Consider the following 22,818-nt stretch of genomic DNA (forward strand, 5'->3'; position numbering starts at 1 on the left):
CCCCTGCTATTGGGCTCTATTTCAGCTTGATTTGGCCTCTGAAATCCTGCCTTGCATGGGCAAATGGTCCAGCTGGCAGCAGCCCAAGTGTGGAGGCCTGTCCTCCAGCTGCTGGCATCGGCTGCACAGTTAAAGCTCTGGCTGTCTGCTCAGAAGCATTGCAATGTACTATGAGCTATCAGTGTCTCTTGCAGAGCGTGGGGAAATCCCTGTTACCCACATACTGCAGAGAGGTCACTGCAGCTATGAACACTAGTCTTTAAAGGCAAATCCTGTTTCTGCCTAAGTTCTCTGGAGATGAGAACTCCTGGTGGTCCTGGAGACCACCACCTCAAACATCCCAGTCCTGCACTTTGTGCAGGGTCTAATGGACCCTGCTGCCTGGCACCCTTGTGCCATGTGTGTGTTTAAGCAACATGTACCTCTGGTTTATTTTCCCTGTGTTTGCAAAGCATGTGCAGAAAATGGGCAGTGGAGGCTCTATATCATGAGGGTCCAGATGAAGCAGATCCTGGCAAGCAGGGCAGGGTGCACAGAGGGACACCCTGGTGTTTTCTGCCTACTGCCTTGGTACAGAGTTGGCCAAGTCATTTGGTGGCAACAGCATTCCCTCGCCAAGTGTATAAATAGCCACTCTGGTGACCCAGGGAAGAATTGCTGCCCAGGCAAGGTTAATTGTCAGCAGAAATTATGGACATATTGTTCCTCCAAAGATAACCTGCAAGGGATGAAGCATAGAGCAATATTTTCCCCTTCAGAGTGAAGGAAAAAGACCTGAAATATTGGTGCAGTTCTTTGTTCTCAACTTTAGGCTGGCTCTCCCACCTAATTGTTTCTTTCCATTCTGTGTCAATGAGCACCAAGATGGATTAACTTTTTGTTAATGTCCTCCAAGAGGGGAAGCTCAGATAGGTCCTGTAGGGCTGGGCAAATTCTCTGTTTAATTTCACATAGAGATATTTATCTTTAGCTTAAGCATGAAATCTGCGGTTCAGGAATGAACAAGAAGGAGCTGAAAATAGTTTGCTGGAAACACCTGAACTGGACAGTAGAGTTCATGGGCTCATTCAGAAGTGCAATGTGCTGCTTGCCTCTCTTGCAGGCCCAGAGGGTTTACAATTGGCCCCAGAGTGATCAGGCAGGTGGCTGTTGGTCTGTGTCATTGGCATGGGACAGAGGGACATCAGTTTGTGTTGGTGGTAATATAAAGCTATGTCCATGTGATGAAGGCAGTGAGGTTCCCTAAGGCTGTTGCTGGGACTGGAGATGTTTCTCCTGGTGATGAAGTTCTGTCCTGCTGTTTCTGTGTACCCAGTTTCCCAGACTACTTTCTACACAGGTTTTTTTTTTAATGGAGTGTCTCTAGCTTTTTCCTCCTCCCAGCCCCTTGCAATGTTTGGCTGGAAAGATGTTACTGCAAGCCAAGCCCTGTCATGCGTTGGTGTTCACCTTGGCTGGCGGCTTAATGACCCATGTCTTAGATGAGCACATGCCAGAAAGTCCATCTGAGGTGTGCTTCAGGCCTGGGGCACTGAGCTGCTGTCATCCCCTGCAGAGGCACCCCCAGCCCATCAAAGGCAGCTGATCTTCCCTGGTTGTAGGCTGTCCCTGTAAGGATCTCTGAAGGGGGATCTCTGTCACAGGTGGAAAGATACCATGGATTGATCTATTAGGATGGATGAGCAGAGAAAGTGCTGGAGGACTCACTTCTTCCTGCACCGTGGGCTGAGCTTTGGTGAGCCCACACCAGTGTGGTGGCAGCAGCTAAAAGGTTTTACAAAGGGTGAAGAAAGCAGTGTCTGCTCTCCAGGTGTGCACTTGAGGGACACGGAGAGCTGACATTGCAGGGCAAGAGGCTGCAGGCCTTGGATGTTCCTGTCCTCATCCAGAATGTCCCTGGAGAAGAAAGCCCCAGCTCTTTCCATGTTAGGTTAAAAAGTGTCTGGAAGCTGCCTTCACCATTTTGCAACAGACCTGAAAGGAGCTTTGTGGGGACCTACCAGCTAGTCCCTCCTCCCTCCCTGCTCTGCCCTGGGCAAGCCAAGAGGCTCTCAAGGAGAGCTGAGTTCACCATCGCCTCTTTCATGAATCCTGTGGCACAAAATCAAAGTTTCCATTGTGCCTCTCCTAGGCAGGGACTTTGGTTACAGGAAATTACCAAAGAAAAGTCTGCATATAAACAGTCTGTCATGGGCTGACCACATCCTCCTGAGAAGAGGTGGGGAAAGGCGAAACCTCAGGCTCGGCGGCAGCTGAGCAAGCCCCATCCAAGGGATACAGAGCAGCTGTATGATAGCTTTATACTGGGGAGAACAGCGAGGTTTTGCAATTCCACTGCCTTGGCTTTCCTTGCAGAGGGCTCTGGGGAAGCACTGGTGTGTAATCTGTTATGTGAGCAGTCTGAACTGCTGGGTAAGTGCCCTGCACAGGTGTGGGGTGTCCGTCCAAGCAAATCTCTGTGCCCCCCAGCCAGACCCAGTAGGAGCTAATCTGTGCTCCCACCCACCTAACAATGATGTGCCGCCAACTGAAAACTCAAATGACTTCATATTTATTTATTTATTGCCTAAGTGGCCCTTCAAAATATTTATCCAAAATCCTTTTTGGCAACTAAGAGCTGAAGTTTGACTCAGAAAATAGCAGGGTATTTAAGCTTTGAAAAACGTGCCTCTCTTGCCCACTTGCTCTTATTTTTAATGCAACCTCTTGGAAAGGTCACTGCCAGAAGACACTTCCTGCAAAATCTTTCACTTGGGCACAGAGAATTGCTTTCTGTTTTCTTAATCAAGCAACAGGTTATGATCCAGTCTGGGACCTGCAGCTGACACAGCTGGTGGCCCAGCCACAAGAATGCTCAGCCCCTGACAGAGGTCATGGTCACCCTGCCCCAAGAAGAACCTGAACTGTTGAGCTGGGGTGGTGCCCCAGGTGATGAGTGTCATTCATAGACACACAGGGTAGTGGAGGGTTTCAGGATTGAAGCCCAAGCTTTGCATCTTTCTGACTTTACTCCAAGTGCTGGCCAGCAGGTAGGTGTTCAAGATGTCTGTGCCCAAGCACCCAAGGATCACGGCAAAACCTGTGCAAGGCAGTGTGTGCACAGCAGCTTTGCCTGCTTACTGGAAGGGGACTTCTACAGAAAGGGGAGGGAAAAAGTTAATTAAAAAATATGATAAAGTAAAGCTCATTTCCCACACAGCTTTCCCTAACATCCTGTCCAGGGCATGATGTCAGTCCTGTTTGTCTGCTTGGAGGAGAAAGCCAGCTGGATGCACATCATCCTGAAGATGAGAAAAGGAGAAAATCAGCATAAAATCCCTCTCTCTTTCCTCTTGGATGGTGTTTGATCACCACCAAAGCAAAGTGAGGCAGGAGAGAGGCAGCACAAAGGATGGTGCACCTGCCTTTACAAGTAAGAAGGGCAGATGCAGCTGGTCTACCCTCTAAGAGAGATTTTTTACCCCTTTAAAAAGTTAGAGGGACAGATGGCAAACAGAAGGAAGAGTCTGTCCCAGTATTTTGTTCACAAATACCAACCCACTGCTGGCTGGCCTTGAAGCAGTAGTAAAATAACTCCCATGGGTTATGGATGGAGCACTAGTGCCTGCTCACCGTCTGTCATAACTCTGCTTCCCATCACCTCACCCTTTCCAAACATTTTCCCTATCAGGCTGATAATGTTAGGTCTGGTGGAATGTTCAAGAATGGGATATTTTTGCCATGATCCTTAACTGTTTTTTTTTCTTTTCTTTATTGCACAAGCAGAAGAATACCACGCCAAGGGAAGGCAGCACCCTGAACTGCATCTACCCATGCTGGTGTTGGAAAGTTAAGGTTTGGCTGGGAAATGTTCATGGTGGAGAGAAGTGCCTCTGAGCCAGCTGGTGAGATTAAGTTTTGGGGGTTTTTTGAGGGTTAAAATCCACATGTGAGGTGCAGATGCATATCTCTGCATTCAGTTTCAGCTATCTTCTTTAGGAACCTTTTAAAGGAAGAAAAATGGTGCTGTGTCTGGCTGGGGGGATGCGCAGAGAACATGGGTCTTCTTAGGTGTTCATGGTGGGAAACAGGGCTGCATGGGGTGAGACAGAAACCGTGGGCAGGACCCCACCAATGATACAACATTGTTTTGCTGTGTCTAGCAAATGCTTTCTAGAAATATGGTGTTAATAGCAACCACTTTATTAACATCATTGTTAATTAAAAATGGCACAAAGCCTTGATAAGGTGTTTGACCAGCCCTCCTGTTTGCTTTGGTCTGGTTTCCATGAGGTAATGATATGCCAGGCTCTGGCTCTTATTGCCCAAGATCTTTCTCAACAGAACCTTCCAGGCTGTGAAGTGACTAGAGCATGGGCTCTAAAACAAGCATGGGCTATTTTAACCCGGGTGGGAAGCTCTCTCAGATTTTCCATCCCCTCGAAGAGGGCAGTGCTGGGTGGCAAGATCAAATGCGGCCGGGCTAATCAAGAAATGACTTGACAGGGTGCTTGGTGCTGTGGGTTAGTTGCTTGGGCGGTTTTGGATTGGTGATGGGTTGGACGCGATGATCTTGAAGGTCTCTTCCAACCTGGTTTATTCTATGTATTCTATGTATTCTATGTATTCTATTCTATGTAATTGTGCATCAGATAACTGCAGGCCTACAGACAAGGCGGTGTGTACAGCTCTCCTGGCCTGCCCAGGGTGGGAGTGGGCTACAAAAATGTACGTTAATTCAGTAGATAACTTTCAAAAATTAACTTGACCCAAACTCTCTTCAGCTGGCGTCAGACAGCAGGCGCCGGCTAATTGAGCTCCACACAACCGTCGGGGAGCTGCGGTTCCACCCGCCGCGCTCCAGGGGGCGCTGCGCTTAGGGTGGACCAGCACCCTCGTCACGTGATGCACCCTTCCCGGCCTAGGATTGGCTGAGGGGAATCACGCGCAGCGGGAGGGTACCCGGCGCGGAGCGGGGCCGTTGTTGCCAAGGCGACGGGAGGCGGCGGTGCGGGGCCGCGGGGCAGGTAGGCCGTGCCGCTGCCGTGCCGGTAGCACTCGGCGTTAGTTCGCTTCTCTCCCCTCTGTTTGGCTCAGGAGTGGGTTGGGCCGCGCGACGTCGGCCCTGAGGAGGCGGCCTCAGCGCCCTCAGCCTGGGGGCAGGTGGGAGGGCGGCGGGCTGCAGCCGTGGGTTGATGCATGAGGAGCCCACGTGAGCGCCCCGCGGCCTGGCGAGAATCGGCCTCGGAACTGCTTTGTAGGCGCCTTACAGGGGGAGTGGGATGTCTTCCTCATGCGGCTTAGTTTGGAGATGGTATGACCGATGGGCGGTGCGGGACTGTACGAACCGCTGTGCTGTCTGCTGACACCTCCCTTCTGCACGATTTTCTAGGCTTATCTACGATGAGACATACCGGTAACGGTTAGCGATGGGTGACGTTCTAGCTTATGAAGCCGAGTTACTCGAACTAGTAAGAGAGGTTGGTTTTATCTATTTTTTTAATATATTTTTTTTAAAACGACCAAGTCAAGATTTCATGCTTGTGTTCCGAGCCAGGCGTTGTAACCATGGTCTAAATTCTGGAGATGTTTATACATGGTCAAGTGCTTGCTGCACTCTGAAATCATATTGTCTCCTGTCTTGCCCTGTAGATTCGAAGGGCTAAATATCTGTTAAATGACCGCACTCAAAATATAAAATCAGTTATTTATTGTTAATTGAAAATGAGCCTTTCATTTCATTATTAGATCCACAGACACCTTTGGGGCTCAGGTCCAACCTGTGATAATGGTGAGATCTTTAAAACTTTGCTTAGCTGCCTCCTCATTCCATATATATATGTGTGTGTGTGTGTGTGTGTGCATATAAAATTACAGAGATACATAAACCCTAAGAGCTGACAAAGCCCAGGCTGAAGTCCTGCTACCACTGATCTTCATGATTTAATCATACACAGCTTAAATCTTTTTGTGGATCTCAGAAAACAGGTTTAAGAAACCTCAGAAAAAGAAGTTTAAGTACTTAATCATTACTACACTACAGTTTGTGTTAACAGTGAAGAAAGCAGATGTTTTTTGTTCTTTGTGGCAGCTGCCTATCCAGATCAAGTTTGCAAAGTGAAATGTGATGCCGCAGTAACCAATAACTAAGACTCCTGGGGTGAAAATCATATGTAATATAGTGACTGTACAAAGTGGGAAAAAGAAGCTGCACTGCTTATCTCTTTCACAGAAGAACAGTGCTTGATTAGTTGGTTGTTAATTTGGCTTGCACAGCTTCAGATAAGTGACTTGGCTTAAAAATTAAAGCTGTCTAACTCCTGGTGTGCTGGTGAGTCCATCATCAGTAAATTTGCTGATGACACCAAGCTGGGGGCAGGAGTTGATCTGCTGGAGGGTAGAGAGGCTCTGCAGAGGGACCTCGACAGGCTGGACAGATGGGCAGAATCCAACAGTATGAGATTTAACACATCCAAGTGCCAGGTTCTGCACATTGGCCACAATAACCCCATGCAGAGCTACAGGCTGGGGTCAGAGTGGCTGGAGAGCAGTCAGGTGGAGAGGGACCTGGGGGTGCTGGTTGATGGTAGGCTGAACATGAGGCTGCAGTGTGCCCAGGCAGCCAGGAGGGCCAATGGCATCCTGGCCTGCATCAGGAACAGTGTGGCCAGCAGGAGCAGGGAGGTCATTCTGCCCCTGTACACCGCACTGGTTAGGCCACACCTCGAGTACTGTGTCCAGTTCTGGGCCCCTCAGTTTAGGAAGGAGGTTGACTTGCTGGAACGAGTCCAGAGAAGGGCGACAAGGTTGGTGAGGGGCTTGTAGCACAAGCCCTATGAGGAGAGACTGAGGGAGCTGGGGTTGCTTAGCCTGGAGAGGAGGAGACTCAGGGGTGACCTTATTGCTCTCTACAACTACCTGAAGGGAGGTTGTAGTCAGGCAGAGGTTGGTCTCTTCTCCCAGGCAACCAGTACCAGAACAAGAGGACACAGTCTCAGGCTGTGCCAGGGGAGGTTTAGGCTGGAGGTTAGGGGGAAGTTTTACACAGAGAGAGTGGGCTGCCCAAGGAGGTGGTGGGGTCGCCGTTGCTGGGGGTGTTCAGGGCGAGGCTTGGCAGAATGCTTGGTTGCATGGTTTAGTTGATTGGGCGGTGTTGGATGATAGGTTGGACACGATGATCTTGAAGGTCTCTTCCAACCTGGTTTATTCTATTCTAGTCTATTAAGAGTTCTGCCTTCTGAGAACACCCTTTGCAAGGACTTGTTTCTTCAATCAAAGTACAGCACTAATGGATTTAGTTCTGTTCTTTTTTTCCTTTGGGTGGAGTTACTGGCAGAATTGAGGGGCATCAGTATTTGTCAGTTCTGTTCTCTAGGACGCAGAAGGAAATTGAGTTGAGAGACGGTATCTGATTCCCACGTGAGGTCCCCGTTCTTAATTTGTTGCTGTGCAGTCTTTGTATTTTTGGGTCCTGCTGCAGAGAAACTTTGAAGGACTTGGGCAATTCCTGGGTCCCTCATTTAAGCATTAATAATCTTTTCTAAAAAAATCAAGTGTTCCTTTGTGGTTTTCTCTTGTAGTATTTGGAGTTTGCCGAGTTCGAAGAAACAGCGGAAGTATTTACGAAGGAGTGTAAAATAAAAGGGAAGACACTACCCAAGCCAGCAGGTGTTCCTTCAAGAGACTCACAAGCTTTGCCAGTTCAGGTAATGCATCATTTATGCTTACTATGAGCCATACTAAAACCAGTTTAAGGCCAGTAACCTCTGCGTGATTTGTTATAGCAGTGAGATTATCTGAACAGATTCTTAGTTACTTTAAGAAGTCTGCTAGTAGTCCTCTTCCAGTTCAGGAGCCTGTGTTTCAGTATGCCCAGGTGGCCAAGAGGGCCAATGGCATCCTGGCCTGTATCAAGAGCAGTGTGGCCAGCAGGAGCAGGGAGGTCATTCTGCCCCTGTACACTGCACTGGTTAGGCCACACCTTGAGTACTGTGTCTAGTTCTGGGCCCCTCAGTTTAGGAAGGATGTTGTCCAGAGAAAGGCAAGAAAGTTGATGAGGGGTTTGGAACACAAGCCCTATGAGGAGAGGCTGAGGGAGCTGTGGTTGCTTAGCTTGGAGAAGAGGAGGCTCGGGGAGACCTTATTGCTCTCTACAACTACCTGAAGGGAGGTTGTAGCCAGGTGGGGGTTGGTCTCTTCTCCCAGGCAACCAGCACCAGAACAAGAGGACACAGTCTCAAGCTGCAGCAGGGGAGGTTCAGACTGGATGTTAGGAAGAAATTCTACACAGAGAGAGTGATTGCCCATTGGAATGGGCTGCCCAGGGAGGTGGTAGAGTCACCATCATTGGAGGTGTTTAGAAGGAGACTTGATAGTGTGCTTGGTTGCATGGTTTAGTTGATTAGGTGGTGTTGGATGATAGGTTGGACACGATGATCTTGAAGGTCTCTTCCAACCTGGTCTGGTCTGATCTGGTCTGGTCTGGTCTGGTCTATTCTATTCTATTCTACAGAACTCCAGTCTGTTTGAACCTGAGACACTGGTTTTGGTTCACAGTATTTTAGGTTTTTATCTTGCCATATGTTAATAGGATTAATTTTCACACACTACAGACATTTATTTTTCCCCTGTGGTAGAAGTAGGTCCCCAGATTGATATGCTTAAAAATTTGGGCCTCACTTCTTGTCTTGGTCGTTGATTTAGCCTGTCAAAGATATTGAAGATAGGTGAAGAATTCTTCATTCTCTAACCTGCTGTTTAAGAAATGTGGCTCTGGTTTTGGTTTCTCACTAAATACTTTTCCATTGTGCAGAAAGATCTGCTTGCAGCATTTGATAATGGTGAGCAGAAAGTTTTCTTCCAGCTCTGGGAGGAGCACATTTCACCTTCAGTTTGTGACAACGAACCAGCTGCTCAGAAGCTGGAGTTCTATCTTCACATCCACTTTGCCACCTACCTCTTGAAACACTCTGTGGAAAAGCCTGTAAGTTTAATTCACACGTCAAACTTCAGACTGATTGGTTTGTTTTGCTTCATTTATTTGTCTTTATGGTACATGAGGATGGAATGTTTAGCAAGAAGAATTCCCAGAATATGTATCCAGTTCTGGGGCAACAGTCTGCATTTTAATTGAAGCAGATCCTTTCTATGGAAGTTGGAGGTGTCCTTATCTTGGAAAATACTCTCCACTGGTACTTTCACATCTCTTGTTGTAGCCCTTGTGAGATTCTTAAAACACCTGGCTTCCAGTTTGCACTGAAGCTGTGTGTTGAAGGACAAACATTTCTGGTAATGCGGGAGAACTGAATCTTGACCATCTTAGTGTATTACACTGAAAACTGTAATTCCAAGCTGTCATAAAATGAAGTCTCTGTTAAATGGGGTTTCTATCATGAAGAGAATCCACAGAATCACAGAATGGTTTGGGTTGAAAGGGACCTCCAAAGCTCATTCCCCCATTTAAGTAGCCTGGAGTCACCCAGGGCTTAATACCTCCTGCTTTACACCTGTCAGCTACTCCAGGAATATCTGGATGCCTGCGGTGTGTCTTCTAGCCTCTAAGGAGCTTTTGGTCTGTTCTGTGTGCCAGCTCCCCTTCCTGGTGCTGTGTAAGTGGATTTTACAGATCTGCCCTCACCAGTGAAATAAAGCATGTCTAAAGCAGGTGTTTCCTCTCTGCCCTGAGTATGGAGATGTCACTCTGCTTTAGAAATGTAGCCTGAAGTGGGCAGGGATAATGCACCTTCAAAGAGCAATTGTCCCTCCCTTGCTGGACTTGGATGACAGAAGCCACAACATTGTTGTAAATTTTTGTGTGGTGAGAACAAGGCATCATGCTTTCTGTTTAAATTAGTGTTGCTCTTTAGACAGCAAATATTCTGGGATTGCAAACTTGGTGTTACTGTATACAAGTCTCTGTTTATGTTTGCCAGCTTTACAGTACATTGGGAGTGGCTGTTTTTAAAACAAATATACTGCTGATTTATTTCCTAGGACAAAACTGTACATGAGGAAAGGATTTCTCATTTTAAGGCATACCTGGAAACCAAAGGAGCTGCACTGAGCCAGACTACAGAGTTTCTTCCCTTCTATGCTTTGCCTTTTGTTCCAAACCCGATGGTACATCCTTCCTTTAAAGAACTTTTCCAGGTAAGTATCCATTTTACAGAGATGGTGTTTATGATGATTTTTTTCTCTTGGGATGATGAATTTGAAATGTTGTTCACTTTGGTAATCACTTTTATTTTTTTTCCCATAACAGAAAGTGTACAATCATACAAGAGCATATATTTGATGGGGGAAGGGTTGTAAGAGGGTTGTTCAAGTCCTTAAATAGGAGTTGTTGCTTTTCCTTTCCACACAACCCAGAAATACAGACGCTCCTAGGAACTGCTACGTAGCTGTTCAACTCCACTTGCTTGTTTTCATGTTGTTGCCCAGCCCTATCTGTGTGTTCATAGCTGGATTTAAAACACTATAGCTAGGCATAAAGAGACTGAAGCAGTTTCATTTAATGTACAGAAGAAAAAAGTCAAATTTGTAAGTAATCCTTTTGTAACAGCAAATGAGTTGGTGTTGTCTGTGTCCCAAGACTCTTCTCCTCTAGCCCTCCACAAAACCCCAAACTTCTGGAAGACTATAACTGTGCTTAGGGGTTTGGTGACTCTTGCCACAGGTTAATTTTTTTGTTCAATATATTTTTGCCCCTTCCTTTGAGTGACTGTTTCAGAGTTCAGTTCTTAGGCCTGCCTGTGGAAGGTGAGAAGAGAGTGTAGGCCTTAGTGTGCTCAAACTTCAACATAAACTCATTGCAGGTGTGCTTGTTTGCAGGTACAGAATAACTAGCTCATCAGCACATTGATTCTGGTGATGAAAGAGTAATAAAACACCCTTACGTTGACTGCTTTCTGGGCACCATGCAGGTAGATAGCTAGGAGATGATGTCCAGAGCTGTAATTTGACATTCCAAAATACTGGTGTGGCAATACCTGTGGGGAAGGTACAGCCACCACTTCACGTGCTGACTTTGCAGAGGAAAAGTGTGCCTTAACTTCATGGTTGCACTGGAAACATCTGGTTATGTAGTTGCCCTTGGACTAGGTCAAGGAAGTAGGTCAAGCCCTATGAGGAGGGGCTGAGGGAGCTGGGATTGTTTAGCCTGGAGAAGAGGAGGCTCAGGGGAGACCTTATTGCTGTCTACAGCTACCTGAAGGGTGGCTGTAGCCAGGAGGGAGTTGGTCTCTTCTCCCAGGCAACCAGCACCAGAACAAGAGGACACAGTCTCAAACTATGCCAGGGGAAGTGTAGGCTGGAGGTGAGGAGAAAGTTCTTGACAGAGAGAGTTGTTGGCCATTGGAATGTGCTGCCCAGGGAGGTGGTGGAGTCACCATCCCTGGAGGTGTTCAAGAGGGGATTGGATGTGGCACTTGGTGCCGTGATCTAGTCATGAGGTCTGGTGACGTGTTGGACTTGATCTTTGAGGTCTCTTCCAACCTTGGTGATTCTGTGAGCTGAACTGCTTTATTGTCTGTGGGTGTGTGTGTGTACAGCTCCCTGTGCACACATACAAACATATTTGTGTACATGTGTAAAATGTATATTATTTTGCAGTTACATGCTTGAAATGCTTCACCATCCTACCACATGGACAGTTGTGCTGACTTGTCTAAGCAGCTGCAGGCAGTTGTGGTGGTGGGAGGATATATCTTCAGCCTGCGTTGCTGCCACAGGCTTTTCTGATATCAAATCAAAGATTAGGTGGTACTTACCCTAGGGCTGACTTTGAACGTAGCAGCTGATAAGGAGCTCCAGTTTAACACCAAAAAAAGGCATATAGTGCCATTTCCTGTGGAACTAGCTATAAATAATGAGATGTACTGGTTGACCTCAGAGATGGCATATGACTGCTCTTTCTTAATGGTACTTAGCAGCTCGGTGTTTTTCTTGTTTGTTTTCTTCCTTCTTTTTTTTAATGCCTTATCTAAGGCAAGATCCTCAGGCTTATTCATAGTAACCCAGTGTCTAAGCTCTTAGTTCCCAGTCACTCATATTTTCTTGTGGGAATTGTACAGCTCATTCCATGTCAGTGTTGGAACACAGGTTGTTTTATGTTTGAGAAAGAGCAGCAGTGAGTCACTGGTCTACTAAGCGGTGTTCTTAACGGCATTTTTTTTCCCTCAGGAATCTGATGCTTTATATAGCTGCAGTTCCTATCTGTTTGTGTAATACATCTTGAAAAATAATATACACTCCCCTCTGTAGGAGACATGCTTCCTTTGGAAATATACAGCCTACTGCTGTGCACCCCTGTCTGCATACTGAATTGGTTAAAAACAGCAAGTAAATTCCGTAGGCTCTCCGGCACGGTGAAATAAAGGCACACCTGAGCTGTGGGAGCAGCTTGCACTATATACAGCAGTAAATTTAGGAAGCTTGTGCTATTTGGCGAGGGGTTTGGAACACAAGCCTTATGAGGAGAGACTGAGGGAGCTGGGGTTGCTTAGCCTGGAGAAGAGACTCAGGGGTGACCTTATTACTCTCTACAACTGCCTGAAAGGAGGTTGTAGACAGGCGGATGTTGGTCTTTTGTCCCAGGCAGCCAGTACCAGAACAAGAGGACACAGTCTCAGGCTGCACCAGGGGAGGTTTAGGTTGGATGTTAGGAAGAAGTTCTATACAGAGAGTGTGATTGCCCATTGGAATGGGCTGCCTGGGGAGGTGGTGGAGTCACCATCATTGGAGGTGTTCAGGAGGAGACTTGATGGGGTGCTTGGTGCCGTGGGTTAGTTGATTAGGTGGTGTTGGATTGGTTGAGGGGTTGGACGTGATGATCTTGAAGGTCTCTTCCAACCTGGTGTATTCCATGTATGTATTCTATGTATGTATTTGGTGGAAGGTTGTCGTTTTCCATTTGTTGGCTAGCTTTTTTGTCAAGCAGAAGCTACCTTAACTGAAGGTTTGAAAGGGAAAGAAGTGGGTGCTCAGGGAATTTCTCGGTGTCGTTTGGCTTGTTCCTTGAGCACTGTTTTCTTGTGCTTATGAGACACGACGTCAGGCCGAAGACAGCATTCCAGCTAGTGGGTGATTTGTTCTGTTTCTCATGTGTGAGCTGTTTTTCTCCAAATCCTTATTTTAGAAATGTTCCACCCTGATCACTGATGCCATGTCATGATGTTTGCAATAGGTATTGACAAAATTTACAATTCCCCAGATGTTTTTAGGAGTAAAAGATGAGGCCAGTGGTTGCTTTTGGAAAGCTGCATAATGTACAGTTATTTGGTTTCTACTCTGTTTAATACATTGATAACCTTTTTTTTTATCTTTTTCTCACACTGTTTACATTTTAAAGGTACTTTTAGCTTAGGGGCAGTTGTTGCACATGCATGCAAGGCACCAGCACTGTAAGATGGGTTTACAAACGAAATAAAGCTACGTTATGGTTTTACAACTCCTGACTAGGAGTAATACTGAACTCTCTTCTAACTCTTGGGGTGCATTAAGAAAAGCATTTCCAGCAAGCTGTCCTCCCACTCTGCTCTGCCCTGGTGAAATCACACCTGGAATACTGTGTCCAGTTCTGGGCTCCCCAGTTCAACAGAGACCGGGATCTGCTGGAGAGAGTCCAATGGAGATCTGTGAGGATAATTAAGGGACTTGAACATCTGTCCTGTGAAGAAAGACTGAGAGAATTGGGGCTGTTTATTCTTGAGAAGAGAAGGCTGAGAGGAGGGGATCTTATCAACATCTATAGATACCTGAGGGGTGGGTGTCAAGATGAAGGTGCCAGTCTCTTTTCAGTGGTGCTCAGTGTAAGGACAGGGAATAACAGCTACAAGCTAGAACACAGATGGTTCCACCTCAACACAAGGAAACACTTCTCGATGGTGCCGGGGCAGTGGAACAGGCTGCCTAGAGAGGTTGTGGAGTCTCCTTCTCCAGAGACTTTCAAAATCCACCTGGATGCATTCCTGTGTGACCCGTCCTAGGTGATTCTGCTTTGCCACGGGGGTTGGACTTGATCTCTGGAGTCTCTTTCCAACCCCTAATACTGTGATTCTGTACACTTTTATGGGGAGCTAGCAAGCACATTCACTTCATTCACAGCCAAGGGAAAACCTTCTTGGTACAATGCCAGCAGCTTTGTTTACTAGCAGAAGGTTGTGGTGATCCAAACAGTACTTTAAGCAGAGTGTTATTTGGTGAACGACTGTCATCATTTGTTTTTCTTTTCAAGGATTCTTGGACGTTGGATTTAAGGACAAGGTTGGAACAGTTCCTGTCTCTGACTCTCAAAGCCAGACAGACTCCTCGGCTTCTTACTTTATTTGTATCCTTTTGAGAAAACACTTTGAAGCTTATTAGAATTACTGTAAGGGGGGCAGTGTAACTCATTGGAAGAACATGCTGCCAGGATTGCTTGCAGGGCTGCACTAACATTGCACTTCATCGTTTTCCTGATGGGAAACACTGTTTATATTCCACATTTCAAGACAACTTTTGAAAAGGTTATGCAAAAGCGATGCATAGCTGCACACAAACTTGCATATTTATCCTCTGACCATTCTTTGCTTCCATGTATAAAGGGCAGGATACTTGAAGGCGCTGCCCTGGCCTGACATCTTCCTTAGCATTTGCAAAGCTGTCAGTCTTTCCAATTAGCTATTTCAGGGACTAGCTGAAAGTTTTGCAGGGCTTTAAAGCATTCCAGAAATTGTTTTCTTAAATGGCTTGTTTCAGACTGTATTGTTTTTCTGACAATATTGTTTAAGATCTGCCTAATTTGCAGACTACCTACATGACAAAATACCTTCTCTTTTTTTTTGTCAGTACAGTTAAAGGCAAAGTAGAGAGAACTGATTTGGAGTCTCTGCTTATGGCTTTTTTGTTGTCTTTTGTGTTTTTAAACAAAAAGAGAAGTTGAAAGTCCTTTTTCTGCTGTAGTTTATTTTATCCTAAAGCAGCATGTTGTCATGGTGGTATTGAATGATGAGCTGGAAATTAGATTCCTTCTATTCCATTCTTGCCCATTTGCCAGGATGGGGAGCAGTGTTCAAAACATTACTTTTACTCCCATGTTATGGATGTTTGTGTAGGAGTCTGACATAGAACCTCTGAAAATTTTCTCTCTGCTCATTCCTCTTTGTAAAGAACTGGATCCTATCTGAGACCTGAATATTTCTCAGGTATAAAGTATGACTTGCCCTAAAAACACTTGGGTATTTGTGTATTGATGTTCTGCAAAACCAGCAGTTTGGGTTTTGATTTTCATGTTAATACCTTTAGACTGGAGTTACTATATCTCATATTTCAGGGCTGAACCTATGGTCTTTAAATGTCAGCAAAAAGTCTCAAGTCTCCATGCAGTGTTGTGCACTGTGCACTTAGGAGGTTTGTATGTATTTATTGTTGATTCATTTGTTCTTGCTCTCCAGTGAAGCATCAGGCATTGTCTGTTGCCTGGACAGTAGGAATATTTGGCTTGGTTACATTTGCCAGGTGGTTGAATTTCTCAGTCTGTTTCTGCAGCAAACACATAATGACATTTTCCTGAACTGATCCTACTTGTACAACAGAAGGAGAGTGGACAGTACAATAAAGGTAAATGCTGAGATATATAATAAGGATACTCTGTAAAAAAATATGTAGTTATAATAGTAGTAGAAAATACACCTGCAATGGCAAGGGAACTAGTGATTTGTGGCAAAAGGTCCTTTGAAATCCAGACCCCCCCTATCACAGAATCACCAAGGTTGGAAGAGACCTCAAAGATCATCAAGTCCAACCTGTCACCACAGGCCTCATGACTAAACCATGGCACCTAGTGCCACATCCAGTCCCCTCTTGAACACCTCCAGGGATGGTGACTCCACCACCTCCCTGGGCAGCCCATTCCAATGGCGAACGACTATCTAGGCAGTAGCTAGTGTTAGACTGCTAGAGCTCAGTAGGGTTGACCATAGGTATGTCCTAGAAATGGAAGAGGGCCTAGTAATAGGACTTGTAGTTTAATTCTAATCTGTCTGTAAACATGGTGAAAACAAGTGGAGAACTCTGTACAAAGTGTACACCAGCTCTCCATTTTTAGTTATGACGAAAGTCAGCTTCCTCAGATTCTGTTCCCATAGCTACTTAAGGCAGACTTCAGATCTCATTGTTACTATGATGATCTTAGACAAAGCTGAGTTTTGTTCCTATTCACTCATCCTTTTAAAATTCCTAAACCAGTCCATGTTGGTATCTCATGAATAAGGAATGTGCTAATATGACTGTCTGATGTGTTACATTTTTAGGTAAGCTGTTCACACACACTTAAATGTGTGACTCAGACATTTAGATCCTGGTGACCCTTGAAATATGTGCCTTTTAAAAATCAATTCAATAGAATTCAGGTTCCCAGCTGCCTTGCATTCATTCTTTCACCTGATGTTCTGTGTTCACTTGGTTGGTAGGAATTTGTATGAGCCCAGTAGAGTTCCTGGAGTGATGTTCCCTCTTGGGTTAATCTGGAGTTTTACACTGAAGATTTACTACTTTAGACTGAATTAAAGAGAAGGTTGAGCTCATTTCCCAGTGTGAGTTCCAGGTGTTTTCTTTGTTATCTTGTTCCTTGCATTACACTGAAAAATAGAAAGGTCTTTGTGGGGTTTTGTTCTTTCAGAAGTTACTCTCTTCTTTTTGTGGACTTTCCTGAAGGCAGTAATTCTATACTCTGATTAAAAAGAAATAACCACATGACTGGGCCTGAGTTATTTTGGGCCTAACTATCTTTTCTTTGGGCAAATTCTGTGCTTTGTACAAGTACAGGAACCGTTACGGTATCGAGTCTTTACAGGTCAGCCTTAAATTGTAGATCTATTTTGTGCCTTGGAGGTTGCAGTGGTTTGGATTTGTCAGAAAGGTTACTTGAGGCCTCTCTCATATGAAAGTTTTGGATCTGAGAGGTTGTTTTTTTGCAGTATGCTGCTCAGATCACATGGGGTCCACAGCACATGCTTAACTGTTGGAGAATATTTACTTTACCAGTGAAGGAGAAATGCAAGGAAAATTAATAGGCAGGACATGAATGTAGAGCAGTATGGCAGAGAGTCCTGAAAACAGCCCTTTGTAAATAGTTGCAAGTCATTAGTCTGACATACTGAAGCACTCCAAGTTTGGGTGGAGTAGTACATATGCTCTTGAGGGTGTCCTAGAGAGTTTAATGTGTTTACCTTACCTGATTAACCTGCTACAGTCTGGCTTTTTACCCGCTAGCTGAAAATCTTTAAGACCTGTATGACTTCCAAAGCTGTCTGTGTGGCAGCTGAGCTTAGTTTACAGCTCTCCCATATGTTTGCAGTTTGTCTGTGAAGAGAAGAATTGCAGAATGGTTCTCATCTTGCACAGAGAGCATCAGACCTTCTGTGTGTCCTCTGTGCTAACAGGAACAGAGGCAATGAAATGTTTGGAAGCGTTTTCAGCTTCTATCCCTTCACTGACCCATTAAGTCTGTGGATGAGTTCATAGCCCCCTTTCCACTATTTCAGGGAAGGAGAGAGTTGGGGAAGAGTGTCACACTGCTGTACAAGAGAGAATAAGTGTGACCTACCTGTCTGTCAAGATTTGCTATAGTCTGAACAACTATTAACATAGGAAGATGTCAGTCTAGAAAATTAGTAGTAATTTTTATGCAAGTAAGGTAAGCAAAAAGGGGACAAGGAAACTACTGCCTCTCCTAAGCACAAGGTTTTATTGTCACCTAAGGAGCCCTGGTGTCTGACAGCAACTCTGGGAACCTGCAACTCCTCTGCTGATAGCTCTGCTGCATTGTACACAGGAGATCCAGATGGCTGGAGTCCCTGCTTCTAGCAAAGTATGTGAGGGTGGGCTGAGATTAGAGAGAAAGAGAAAGCACAAGTTCAGGAAACAGGTTTGAGCTGTAGGCAAGTTGTTATAAAGGATAAGAACAAATTTCTCACTTGGTGAGAAAAGCTTATTGTGGAATTGTGTGCATATATGTAGCTCCTTGGCTGCTCACAGGAAGTGGAATCAAAAGGCTTGACTATTGCATGAAAGAGCAGGCAAGAATACTGCAGTAGTTCAGACACTGCCTAATGCCAGCATCTTCATTTGGCAGAGTTCTGGCTTCACTGTATGCTAGATCTTCCTAAACTGGTAGGTTAGTCCTCTGTCCTTTATTTTCCCCTCTTTTCCTTCACATGTGAATAATGGTTCTGGTTGGTATTGGGTGCAGAGGTCGTGTTTTCCTTCCCTCTATAAGATTATCGAGGGTAGAAAGCATCTGTCGGTGTTGGGAGTTGTTTCTGGGAGAAGGAAGAAGCTGAATGTGCTGGGTTAGTCTCTGATTCCTGTTAGAGGTGCAGTTTGATCACTGCTGCAAGGTGACATAAATGTGAACTTCAGCAGTTACAATAAAATGACATCATACTAGTTGCATGAAATTATCCCTGCAGTGACCTTCCACCCCTTGATAAAAAGTAATTCCACAGCAGCATTTGAAGTTACCTCTTTCCAGCAATAAAAATGCTTGTAGGTTCTATTGTCCTTCTGGTTGAAAAGGTGATGGTTATGTTATTTTAGGTTTTATTATTCTCTTGACAGAAATGCTGCAACATCTTCATCAACAGTTAGTGGAATCTGAACACAGGACCATGACCTGCCTGAAACGCTTTAACAAAATGCAGACAGACTACCATAATCTCATTGGAGTCACTGCAGAGCTGGTGGATTCCTTGGAGGCCACAGTCAATGGCAAGATGGTAAGAGGTGACTCAGAGGTATACTTTCTTTCCCATCCTCCAGACAATGGAGAGGGAATGCCACTAAAATTAGTTTTGAGTGCTTCTGTAAGTGCTGTGTCTCTGTACTAACGAAACACGGGACTTTGGATGTGAGATTGTTCTGTTGCCCCTGAGTGCTGGGATGAAGGTAGTGCAGAAGATGGGCTGAGGAAACTATCACCATCTCACAAGACATCTTGGAACTTTTGTGAGAATCCCCTTTGAGGTTTGGCATCAGCAGTGATTAGAGGGCATTTCTGTGATTACTGAATTCCAGTATATTTAAAACTACTACAAGGTTTGCTTCAAGTTACACTGTGGTGCAAAGAGTCTTCTCATCCAAATTTTCTTGAGGAAAAGCTTTGCTCTCTATTCTGCTAAGATGAACTTGTTAATTTAATTGGTAAAGGGGACTGGAGCAAGGGTTACTCATTGTGTTAAACTGTATGACTGCAGAAGGTACAACTTCATTACAGTATTTTTATGCAAAGAGAATATTATGCTTCATGTTTTGTGAGCATGCCTTTGTACTATAACTTCTGTATAACTTGAAGATGATTATTCTTAAGGCAGAAACTAGTAGCCTCTAGATGCTTTTAAATGAGGTGTTAATTGGTAGCAGGAAGAATGACCTAGGAGGTCTTGTGCTGCTTCCTGAAAAGTCAGCATGTACCTAGGTGCCTCCTGTTATGAGCAGGAACATCTTATTTTGTTACTGTGCATCTGGGATTGCTGTCTTCTTACACCATCGCTGCACAGAAGTGGCCTTTGCTTTACAGCAGGTTAGGAAATGTATTAGGAGCAGTTGCTTCCAGGAACTTAGATAGTAGGAAACACATAGTCTCCTATTTCACACTTCAGTGCTCTCCAAGGTGATACCCTCTTACCTTCTGTAGTGGAGGAAACAGATGCTCCTTATCTGTTGTTGCAGATGCTTGTTCAATTGCCCTTGTAAGCCCTGCGCTGCATAGTCACTCTGATCCTTCCCAGATGTGTCCAGCTGAGGGTGCTCTTCCGTTATGAATCTTGGCTTCTGCCTTTCTGAATCCTGCATGGAGTTGGGTACTGAGTAAAATCGGGTTGAATTTAGAGCATTCTGAGTTTGAAGGGATTTGTTGTCTCACTACAGATCTGTAAATATCAGAAGTGCCCCCATTCACATTTCTATAAGCTCAGTCCTCTCACCTCTGTTCTTGGGAAGCCAAGAAGTGTTCTGAAAGCAAGCAGTTCTATTGCCTGAACTTGCTGAGATGTTTTGCATTGAAACAAAGTGCTGTACTGTGCAACTCATCTCTCTTTTTGCTGTAGAGAACAGTTGTGTAAGTTCTGCTCTTCAGACAGTACACCAACACATCCTTGCCTAAGGCTATAGGACAAAACTGCTTCATACTTACTGTTGGACAACTTGTCTTTTGAGGAAAACCTGTTGATAAACATAGGTGTGACAAATTCTGGGCTTCTTGTAGACTCTGGGAGTGTTTAGCATTAGTCTTGTGAATAGCATAACTATTCCCAGATGAAGAGAGTCTGCAGTTTCTCTAATTCCTGAACAGAAATGTATTATGTGCTTTGGGCTTGCATCAGTGAGTCTCAAGTGTGTGATTTCTTGCCCTCTTAAAAAAAAAAGCCCAGAAACCTTTAGTATAAGAAACACTTGTCTGGTAGAAAGTGTAACTCTTCTGTAATGCTGTTCTCTTTATATTTCCTAATTTTTAGATCACACCAGAGTACCTTCAAAGCATTTGTGTCCGCTTGTTTAGCAATCAGATGAGACAAAGTGTTGCACATAGCATTGACTTCACAAGGCCTGGAACTGTAAGTATTGATGTTTGGATTTCTTGCAGTAGCTATCTCAAAAGACAGCACCACTTCAGCTGTATGTTGGACAACGAGTGTGAGACAGCAAAGGCAAAACATAATGTGTCCAAGCTTGTATTAAGAATATGGCAGTACTGATCTCAGATGTTGGTGAATGATGTGGTTACACAGTCATAGCTGCCTAGGTATGATTAATTCTGTTGTTATGATAACAGTAGGCTTAGTGTCTGTTAAAATGCTAACTGAATGTTTAAACAAAACCCCCCCAAACAACCAACCCTATAACTAATGTCCTGAGTGTGATTTGATGCTTATCTTAGCCAATTTGATTTAGCCGTGGAAGGTGTTGCTCAGCTCTGAACACATGTTCCTTTCTCCTTTCTGTACTTTATGCTGTCAGTGATGCTCCTATAACCCAGGAGTGAATTGTTTTTGCCAGCCAAAGGATCAGACAGGATCATGAGAACAAATAAGGAAGAGAGGAGGAAGGGAGGACTTCCCATCAACTAGCTTTTAAAGCTAGTTGATAGATGGGCATTTAGATGATACACTCAAGCCACATTTATTTCATTTACATGATAGGCTTTAACCCCATATCTAAGGCTCTTTATGCTTACTGATATACAGCTCAGGATCCCTAGGGTTGGGGGAATTTCCACTTTACCAGCCTCTTATTGCTTTTCAGATGGCTGCAGTGTACCTAGCTGTTTGTGCCTGTTAATGTTCCACTCAATCTCCTTTGCTTCAGTGGAGAGGGAGCTTTTACAAGGCAAGGTTGATTATTGGCTTCTCCTCCAGGACAGATTAGGTGACTGCTTCAAATATCTTGCAGCCATACTTCCTCTTTTTCCTTTCTCTAGCACCTTTGCCACTGTTCTTGCACTACTATAGGCACTTTAGCACAGAGTCCATCTATGTAGATAGGTCAGATAAAGAAGATTTAGTGGTGTGGAATTTTTTCCCCTCTTGGAAGTAAATCTGTCTCCCTTCTGTCCCAGATTACCCAGGTTAAGCTGAGTAAAGCTGTGTTCTTCTGACACAGTTGCATCTATTTTCATACTAGGCTTTACTACTGGAGCTATTTCTGTATGACTTCATGGCTCCTTTACCCACACTATTTGAGGTACTTGCTGTGCCAGCAAAGTTCTCTTTAGTGAAGGCCCAGGACAGCTATAGCACTGAGACTGTTTAGATTAAGGGTTTCTCAACTGGTTTAGTCACTCCTTGACAGTGAGGTTACAGTAGCTACTGTGGTTGAAATCTAATGTTTCTATAAGCAGGCTCTCTGAGGTGTTAGCCAAGTTTTGGAGGGATAATCACAGTCTTCTCTTGTAGACCTTTACAGCATCATAACCAAGTTTCCTTATCCTTCTGTCCACACTTGATTGATTGTATTTTTTTGTTTATTGTCCATGTAGAGAGTTCTGACTTTATACACAAATAGCAAATATGTAGAAACAGAAATAGCTATAAGAAGATATAATATATACACCACATCTTCTGAGAAGAAAATTGAGACTCCTTCTTTATGATCCCAAAATACCTCTGACCACTCCCTGACTCTGTTGATCCAGGAAGGCCAGATGAGATGGACTAAAAACCAAATTCTGACAGTTTGCCACTAGGCCACTAAGGCATCCCAGTACTTTTTCTTCAAGGATTCCAAATACCTCATTGTTACACACTTAGATGTTATTGTTCTATCCTTAAGTGGTTTCAGGTTTTTGCCTACATTTTGGAATAAAGCTGGAGGCATCATGACCCAGACTAAGCAGTAGCATGAATCTGCAGCATCTGTGCTGGATTTGTGTTGGAAGGTCTCTTCACTATGTGCTTCTAACTAATTGCAGACATTGGAGTGTGGTCTTTCCAGCTGCTCCATTTCACAGAACTCCTGCTCTAGGGAGCAATCGCTTGTATAATTGCAGAGGGAAGAGACTAGCAGAGGGGCAGCTCCTTTGCTCATCCTTACCTTTAGCCTACTGTGTAGGCAAGATAGTGAGAGATTTTAAAGGAGAGGGAAAAAAAGTCAATGTCTAAAGAGTTTTGACTGACATTAAATATGGTGGTTTGATGTTGTTGTATTTTTTTTTCCTTCACCACTTTGTTTTGGGTTTTCAGGATTTTAAGCTAGCTGACTGACACCACCAATGTCAGGAACAGATCCTAGAACTGATTAGAAATAGATGAGCAGAAAATAAAGTCATTATCAAGAAAATGTATTCTGGGTTCCCCAGTTGAAGAG

At 44.6% G+C, this 22,818-nt stretch overlaps 1 protein-coding gene across 1 annotated transcript in view; it reads left to right on the forward strand.

The window, feature by feature from the left end:
* Positions 1–4,932: 4,932 nt before the first annotated feature.
* Positions 4,933–22,818, forward strand: part of ARMC9 (armadillo repeat containing 9) — a 67,153-nt gene continuing 49,267 nt past the window's right edge. The window contains exons 1-9 of the mRNA XM_009903506.2: positions 4,933–5,006; positions 5,372–5,459; positions 7,560–7,685; positions 8,792–8,962; positions 9,973–10,128; positions 14,213–14,305; positions 15,552–15,576; positions 18,577–18,734; positions 20,472–20,570. Of these exons, the coding sequence (XP_009901808.2) occupies positions 5,409–5,459; positions 7,560–7,685; positions 8,792–8,962; positions 9,973–10,128; positions 14,213–14,305; positions 15,552–15,576; positions 18,577–18,734; positions 20,472–20,570 (879 nt within the window). The 5' untranslated portion in view covers positions 4,933–5,006; positions 5,372–5,408. The remainder of the gene's footprint in view (positions 5,007–5,371; positions 5,460–7,559; positions 7,686–8,791; positions 8,963–9,972; positions 10,129–14,212; positions 14,306–15,551; positions 15,577–18,576; positions 18,735–20,471; positions 20,571–22,818) is intronic.

This window comes from Dryobates pubescens, chromosome 13, assembly GCF_014839835.1.
Source record: "Dryobates pubescens isolate bDryPub1 chromosome 13, bDryPub1.pri, whole genome shotgun sequence".
NCBI lineage: Eukaryota > Metazoa > Chordata > Aves > Piciformes > Picidae > Dryobates > Dryobates pubescens.